This window comes from Lampris incognitus, chromosome 2 (assembly GCF_029633865.1).
Source record: "Lampris incognitus isolate fLamInc1 chromosome 2, fLamInc1.hap2, whole genome shotgun sequence".
NCBI lineage: Eukaryota > Metazoa > Chordata > Actinopteri > Lampriformes > Lampridae > Lampris > Lampris incognitus.
In genome coordinates this window covers 147,652,902-147,661,787 of record NC_079212.1, presented here as the reverse complement: position 1 = coordinate 147,661,787, position 8,886 = coordinate 147,652,902, and the positions used below count along the sequence as shown (strand labels likewise).

Here is an 8,886-nt window from a genome sequence, read left to right as displayed (position 1 = left end):
AGAAGTGCCCATCCAACCAATCCAACTTGTGGGAGCTGCTTCTGGAAGCGTGGGGTGCAATTTCTCCAGATTACCTCAACAAATTAACAGCTAGAATGCCAAAGGTCTGCAATGCTGTAATTGCTGCAAATGGAGGATTCTTTGACGAAAGCAAAGTTTGATGTAAAAAAAATCTTATTTCAAATACAAATCATTATTTCTAACCTTGTCAATGTCTTGACTCTATTTTCTATTCATTTCACAACATATGGTGGTGAATAAGTGTGACTTTTCATGGAAAACACAAAATTGTTTGGGTGATCCCAAACTTTTGAACGGTAGTGTATATATATATAGATAGATAGATAGATAGATAGATAGATAGATAGTGCACGCCGCACAGCCTGGCACTCTGCTGTCTCAGAGGGAGTGAAGTATATGGAAAACCAGCGCACACAACACTGTGTAGTGTAGTAAGGCGTGTGAAGAGGCCTGCTCACAAAGCTGCCCCTGCACCCCCCCCCCCCACGGCACCACTTTTACATGCCCGGTCTGCAACCGCAACGGTGCATCCAGGATCGGACTATTCAGCCAACGAAGGACCCACGAATAGGAGAAGATGGTCGTCATTGGATACGATGGACAACCAGCAAGCAAGTGTGTGTGTGGATATATATATATATGTGTGTGTGTGTGTGTGGATATATATATATATGTGTGTGTGTGTGTGTGTATATATGTGTGTGTGTGTGTGTGTGTGTGTGTATTTATATATATGCACGATTTTTTTCATCCACTTGTTTTGCTTCTCCAATTTAGGGTGCAGTTGGGTGGGTTGAGGGTGGGTTACTGGTTGGGTGGGTTGAGGGTGGGTGCAGTTGGGTGGGTTGAGGGTGGGTTACTGGTTGGGTGGGTTGAGGGTGGGTTGAGGGTGGGTTACTGGTTGGTGGGTTGAGGGTGGGTGCAGTTGGGTGGGTTGAGGGTGGGTTACTGGTTGGGTGGGTTGAGGGTGGGTTGAGGGTGGGTTACTGGTTGGTGGGTTGAGGGTGGGTGCAGTTGGGTGGGTTGAGGGTGGGTTACTGGTTGGTGGGCTTGGTTTGTATGGGGTAAAACTCATAGGCACGTTTATATTTCGTTCTGTTTGTCTTATAAATCTGTGCGAAATGCAATAAAAAGATTATGAAATATATATATTTAAATATATATTATCTCCGTGGACGGACAAATATTGTGTGGACAGTGACATCTAGCGGACAAGCATGGACTTGCACCTCGGAACAACCCGTTAATGGTGTAAAAAAACCAGGGAAGAAGTAAAAGACCCTAAACTGATGAAGAAATATAGGCGTCGTTTCCCAGTCTCACGCGCCTCTCTTCCCGGTCACGTGCATGGTGTGCGCAACCCTGCGCTAGTTTTTCTACTTGATTTCATTGTGATTTTTGTTTTTTTCCGACATATTTTCTAACATTTCAAGTTGGCAAAAAATAGACGAATAGAGCAGAAACAATGCCGGGGTAATTAGTACCACGCCAAAATGTACAAACACAATCCAAAACACAATCACAACGTCCCGCAGACCCGCCACACCGGAGGCTCGGGCGTCACCATGTCTCCCCACGTGCGCTCCTTCAACACACCGGGTATGGCCAAATACATGCCTGAGCAGAAAGGCCGCCTGCTCCGGAATAAGGGAAGTATTCCGGACCACTCTGACAGCGCGTCGTCGCCGACTCGGCGAACACAGGCGTGTGTTGTGTGTAGTACCGCGTGTTGTGTAGTCGGTTCACTCACTAATGTGATAAAGTCTAGTATAGGACACTGCGGCGCGTGCGGAGAAAGGAGGCCCCTACCGGCGGGCTGCGGTACTGCAGTGAGCTTCGCGGTGTATTTGGTTGTAGTACTTGCGACGGAACGACTTAAGGTTCTTGGGAAGACTGTCAGTTCAAGGGGTTTTTAATCTTGGACAAAAAAATGTGATAAATTTTATTAGAAACTGTCTCACTGAAAACTTATTCCCCGAAAGACAAAACAAAAATGACATTTTCCACAACTTTGATAAAAATTCAATTATTAAATTGAGAACAATGTATCTAACATCTCCTACCCCCCCCAAAAAACGAAGGAAACAACATATATCCCTCCAAAGAACTACTTAGATCACGGTTTGGTTTTAACGATAATGTAGCGAATTCAGGGGGGGCAACCACCGGAAGTGCCGCGGCCGGGAAGCGAACCGGTCCCACCCCTGTCGCAGGAGACATCGCTAACCGCTAGACTAAAGGGTCAGACCCGCCAGCCAGCTAGCGGCCAGCGTGGGTAGTAATCCATGCACGTTACAATATGTTCATTTGGTGGAAGTGACATAGAAACTAGGGACCATGTATTTCTCTCATGTGGTGTGGTACTTGTGTTCTGGCCTGACATTCACAAATGGATAAAGCAAAGGATTTTGTCCTTCCCAACTTGGATTTCTAGAGACAATATAACATTTGGTAGGATTTTGCAAAACAAAAACGATGAACTCTGTTGTAATGTAATCCTCTGCTTAGCCAAATTCCTTATTCATAAAAATAGATACTTTAAGTCATCCCCCAAATTTGTTGTTTTTTAAATTAATTTAGATTATACTTGAAATCTTTAAAACTAATGACCGATACAAAAGCAATAAAGATTTATGAGGCGTTAAGATATTTCCCCACTGAATCAGAAGACTGATATCCTTATTAATTCCCCCTTGTATGATGGACCGTGTTTTATTATTTTCAATTAGTGTATGTCATGTATTTAATTTATTATTGTTTGTACCCTTATTTTCATAATACGTCACCGTATATTTGTCATGTGACATTCAACCTCTATGCACTTCCTGATATACTGTATAGAAATGTTTACATACTGTTCCCTTTGGCACTCTGGATATCTCTATGTATTTTTGGATGAAATGTATATTTGCCATGTTTGTTTTGTAATGAGCTTTCTTCAAGAATCTGTACATGAATACGAACAATGTTCCATAAAAATATATATATAAAAAAGGTTCTTGAAAAGAGTGTCAGTTTAAAATGTGGCCGGTAGGTGGCAGCGTCAGAATAAGACTTGGCGATATCGCGAGTTTAGCCCTCGTTTCGACTCTTCTTGTCCCTTTCCGGAAGCCGTATTCTTTCTCTTCCGGTTGTCGTCCCGGACGTGTGGCAGGTATTTATATTTTGTCCGCGAACTTTCTCAAATCCAAGCCAATCTTCCTGTATTTTCATCATCATGGTCGAACACTGAACGGGAACGCTGAAGCACTTTAACAACAACACGTGTGTTGTGGTATTAATCCGACGTCGTCCGTCTACATGTGTTAAAATGGGAAGTTTAGCCGCGGCGTCCTGTGTGGCTGGACCAGAGCGGTGCGGCAAATGGGACGCCGCGGGACTTGCTGGTGAGGTGAATGAAGCGGCAGGGGGACTGCGCAGTCGTGCTCCGCAGCTTCTGCTTTAGTCCACCACCTCGTGTGGACCCGCGTCTGTAGGAGGGGAGACGCGTTGTTTACGTCCATCAGCCTGCAGCTGTCTCATGCCCAGCCACCCGTTCTCCAAGCCCCTTACCCCAAGTCGGGTCTTGTACCTTATCGATCAGTCATGCAGATCTTGCTGTGTTCAGACACACAGGCAGGTCCGTATTAAAGAGAGACATACAACACAAAGATACAGCTAGCAGCAGCTCACAAGTCCCCAGTGATTAGAAGCCGTCCGGACTTTTGTTCCAGTGTCTCCAGGAACCAGAGCAGCACCCGGTGTCACTGTGTGTAGGCCCACTTAACAGCGTTATCGTTACGTTCTGGCAATCAGTTAGTCGACACATACATTTGTACATAAAGCTCCCCAACACGGCAGGAACAGTGGGGACGGTACTAGTCACACACACACACGACTTGCACTTGTCCATCTGGGAAGCTTGAGCAGGACTCTGAATGCATCATTATGTGCTACCTGCAGCCTTTTCCTTTTTACCTCGCTATAATTGCGCCACCAGTGGGCAGTATAGAGTGGAGCACAGCAGGCCCTACAAAGAGCAGTCTTAACCTCATCTGTACACTGTGACGTGTGCCTGCCAGCATGTTGGCTTGTGCGCACAGTTTGCAACACTGGCGCTGCTCGTCACCACCATCATCATCCTCATCATCATCACGTAGATCATTCCTGATGATGTGACCCAGATATCTTACTGTGTTCTCAACCTTTAGTGCTGGGTCCTGTACCGAATATATATTTTGAAAAATCTGCTGTACAGCAACAGTAACGTCATCCTCATTTCCCTCTAACAGATCACCAGAGTCAAAATGGCAAAGTCAAAGAACCACACAACACACAACCAGTGTAAGTATGGAAGGACCTAGCAGATGTAATGTTGTGTGTCTGTCTGTCTGCCTGTCTGTCTGCTGGTTGTAATGGTTGGGTTTCTCATCTTGCTCCTGAATAGTTTATGAACAGCTAGGATGCCTTTCAGTTCTCTGTTTTTCTGTGGGATTGTTTTAATTTGACTCTAAAGTCACTTTGAGCTGGGTGCCATGAACCAAACGTGCTACGTGAAGTTTAGTAGCAAGTTTATTGGTTCAGTCTTTTCTTCTCGCACAGTTTAAAGCGCTGTGTGTTCCTGTTCGAGTTGTTATTCTACCACACCAGTCTCTCTACTGTTGTTTCTTAACAGGTCTGCACTGACAATACCTAATTCTAAATGTCATGAGTCTTTAATACAATAGTGAGGTGCAGGTGTGAGCGAAAATTACAGTGCATGTATAACACGTTCAAACAGGTACGCATACATGTTTTTTGTTTTGCCAAATTGAAAATCTGGCAGCCCTAGCCATGCAAGACCAGTCAGTCAGTTCTTCGTTGAGTCAAAAATGAGACGTTGTGGAAGAAGATTAAACTTGTCGCTGTCTTTCCATGTGTTTTCATAATGTGGTGATGTCTGTCTCCACACAGCTCGTAAAGCCCACAGGAATGGCATCAAGAAGCCCAGATCTCAGCGCTACGAGTCCCTGAAGGGGGTAGGTATTGTCTCACCATCACATATGAATTCCCTGCAGGACAGTCCTGACATGATGCCGAGAGTCGGTGTGGTAGACGTCTGTGCTCTGGGTGCTGATGGATGTTTGCCAGGTGTTTTCATGTTGGAGGAGATCTGCTTCTTCCTCCTATGCCCCTTTTCCACTACATGGTACCGGCTCAGCTCGACTCGCCCTTTTCTCGGTTTCCATTACTGGAAAATACCGGCATTTTGGTAACTGTTACCACTTTTCTGGTACCACCTTTGTTGAGGTTCCAAAAAAACTGGAGCGGCTACCAAAATCAATGCGGACCTCTGACGCATCACTGCGTCATCAGTGCGCGCATGGGGTATCACCCGGCGTTTTTTAAATACCGAAGCGCAGTTATCTTAAAAGTACATTTTGAAATTGAAAACCAGGCACCGCTGGGACGACCAGCTACACTGAGGGGGTACTGTTACGGTGATGGAAAACGACACAGAAGCGAGTCGAGCTGAGCCGGTGCCATGTAGTGGAAAAGGGGCGAAAGATGTTCAACCCCATGATCAAGATAACTGCCTAGGTCACCTCTGTAAACTTTCCTAATCGATAGATCCCCTGTGAGCAATGCCAAAAATTCAGTTAGACTCCTGATGAAAGTCCGGAGGGTCTGTGATTGACATGCTTGTTGTGATTTTGCTGGAGATTTGATAGTTTGCTCAGATGTCCAAGAAAGACTTGTTGAAGGTTTGCAGCTTGTGAGCAGTATGTGGTAGGACTGAGTTACTTCAGATGGGTTGACTCTGTACCTGCTCACACTTGATCTTTTCAGATGTTTGTCATAACAGGTTGTGGGTTAGCTTGTCAGCAGGCAGTTTATAAGTACCGACGGGGGTAAAATCTAAACCCTGGCCAAGATATTTAAGGCTAGATGAGTTGTTATAACTGAAGAAAGCAGTTACATGAACATTGTACTGAAAGCCACAGGTTGGCTTTGAGGGCTGAAGAATGCCTTTCTGTCTAGTCCTGCCAAAAGGAAAAACTCAGTAAATGGTCTCAATAGTATTCATCACTAAAGTTGTGCTTTAACTGCATCTCATAGGAGCAGATAGATTAGAAATTGATCAGTACAAAGCCAGTGTTGTGAAATTGTTCATTAAAGCCTCTTGTTAAAGATTTCAGTTTTCCTGACAATTGAGCATTTCTCAGATTTCTTGACTTTTAATGCAGATATTCCCCAAAGAGCGGCACGGTGAATCAGCCGTACTAAATTGTCCCTGGGTGGGGTTGGGGGGGGGGAGCATGAGTAAGTAAAATCAGCACCACCGAGTGTGTTTGGGAGGGAGTTTTCTGTGTATTTAACTCCATCTCTCCACAGTCGCAGCGGTGAATGTTGATTGGCCGTTTACTTGTCATGCTAATTGATTCCGGGGGCGGGCCATTGAGCCACCTCTCAGAAAGATGCCGGTTAGCAGAGTGCGTTCTTCATATGAAAGGGGACTTCTCTTATTTATCAACAGGCATTTCATTCAACATGACCATTTCGTTAATAAGGAAAATGGCAATATTGGGTCCGATCATTGGGCGGATGAATAATCTGACCCCGAGGTGCCCCCCCCCCCCCCTAATATGTGCGTTGTGCAGAAGTGCAGCTCACAATCAGGACAGTTGGGGAAAGTGTGTAAGACCTCATCCCTAAATGCCTTCCACACAGTGCTCAGTATTATGTAAATCATTATCATTGCCATTTAGTTGTGGAATTCATATCAGTAACGTTTCATTGTCTGGACTGTAAAGTGTTCTTTGTTTGGAACTATTAAATCTAGTCCGCCTTTTACTGCCTGCTGAATATTAATCTTTTACTTAAAACCTGTCTTTTCCCAAGTGGCCCATCAACCCAACTGAGCGTGTCAGAATGTTGGATTGATTTTAACATTGCTGCTGGTTTTATAAAGGATTGTAGGCATCAGAACAGTCTTATGGAGCAGTCGCCTAACACGAGAACAGCCGGGATTTCACTCCTACCTAAAACCACCATGGGCGGTCTAAATGACCGCCACACTGTTTAAACTCTATATTGTGTCAAGATAAATACCCAGTTGAGATATTAATGCATTGCATATGTCAGTGTGTCTGTTACGAAACTAACTGACACCAAAATTAACTTTTTAATAACTTTCATACTGTTTTTTAAACAATTTAAAATGGCCGCTGTCCATCGCCTGTAAATCCTGCAACGCCTCGGTGGTAGTCATGGTGCGTCTGTAGCGGCGTCTGTAACCAGACATGTTGGACATAATCACACATCGTCTAGACTATTTGTCTGCACTGGAGGGCGCTAGTGTGTTTCTAGAACAGAGCAACGAACCTCACGCAGGAAATGATGCGACAACACACGTCATAAATGCTGACACGACACACAGGGTCACGCACACATTACGAGACGGTCATGTTGACTGCTCACGGTGGCTTTAGGTAGATCTGATCTTAACTTTCTTTGTGCAGTTGATCTGAAACTCATTTTAATGCATCTTTTTCTCATTAAGTTATTAAACTTTGAAAATCCAGAACGGTCATAATGACCATCTTGGCCGTTCCAGTGTTGAGCCTCCAAAAGTCACGAGAGGTCTTTGTTTGATGGTAGGAAGCTGCCAGTACAGTTGGATGTCTTTTAGCGTTTGGTTCAAAGCATGGAGTTACAAATCACACTTCCTATCAAGTTAGAATGACTGTTTTGCTCCTCCAAAAACACCTTCTTCTCTCTGGAGCTACACCCGAGCTACAGCGCTGTGTGTGACGCGGCAGGGCTTCCTGCTCTCAGGTGGAAGTTTTACACATGGTTGAGATGTAGAATTTTATTTTGAACAAACAGCAAATAAATGAAGCTGAACGTGACTGTCCTATGAGCTTCCTGCTTCATAAAACGAGATTTTCGTGGTTTTTGAAGGTTTAAGTTGAGGTTTAACTTTCTTCTACAGAGGAGGTTCAATGTTGAGTGATCAATACTGTAGTCACCAGTGACATTTCTGTCTCTCTGATTTTAATGATGTCTTTCTGATTTTAATGATGCCTGACGGTTAATGAAATATGAGTTTAAAAAAACATCTGTATGTAAAGCCTCTACATTTAAAACTGATGATTCAGAAGACTTCCTCTGTCAGCCCACACAGCAGACACACACAGGGATGAACATCAGCCATGCAGTCCCACTTTTTGAGACGCTCCTTCAGTTTATTTTTGGCCTTTGTTCCAGGTGGACCCCAAGTTCCTGCGGAACATGCGCTTCGCCAAGAAGCACAACAAGAAGGGCATGAAGGCAGCGAGGAAGGCCGCCGCAGCCTCCAAATAATGCAGTGCTGTCAGGACCGCCCGCATCGTCAACGTTCCACAGACTGAGTTCCCATCGTCACAATAAAGCTTTGCTTTCATAACAAAACTCCTGGATTCCACCTCCTTCTGTCCTCTCCCTGTATGTCTGTTTGATCCTCATCCATTAGTGGGATTTTTTTTTCTGTCTTTTTTTTTTTTTATTGAACATCCAGACCGCTCACATCATCTGGGACGGTCTTGCTTTCTGTCCCTGAAAGTTGTGAGTACTATAGGAGAGACCTGAGGTAACAGCAAGCAGTGATCCTGTTCAGTGTATAGTGTGACAATACAGGGCGGCACGGTGGCGCAGTGGTTAGCGCGGTCGCCTCACAGCAAGAAGGTCCTGGGTTCGAGCCCCGGGGTAGTCCAGCCTTGGGGGTCGTCCTCTGTGTGGAGTTTGCATGTCCTCCCCGTGTCTGCGTGAGTTTCCTCCGGGAGCTAAATTGTCCCTAGGTGTGAATGTGTGTGTGTGTGTGTGTGGGCCCTGTGACGGCCTGGCGGCCTGTCCAGGGTGTCTCCC

General features: G+C 45.0%; 1 protein-coding gene across 1 annotated transcript; it reads left to right on the top strand.

Annotated features, from left to right (window-relative positions):
- The first annotated feature begins 3,135 nt into the window (after window positions 1-3,135).
- On the top strand, window positions 3,136-8,433 carry rpl29 (ribosomal protein L29). Its single transcript, XM_056274473.1, has 4 exons — window positions 3,136-3,175; window positions 4,293-4,344; window positions 4,954-5,018; window positions 8,251-8,433. Exons 2-4 carry the CDS (start codon window positions 4,308-4,310, stop codon window positions 8,344-8,346), a joined length of 198 nt encoding a protein of 65 aa, XP_056130448.1. The 5' UTR covers window positions 3,136-3,175; window positions 4,293-4,307; the 3' UTR covers window positions 8,347-8,433.
- The last annotated feature ends 453 nt before the right edge of the window (window positions 8,434-8,886 follow it).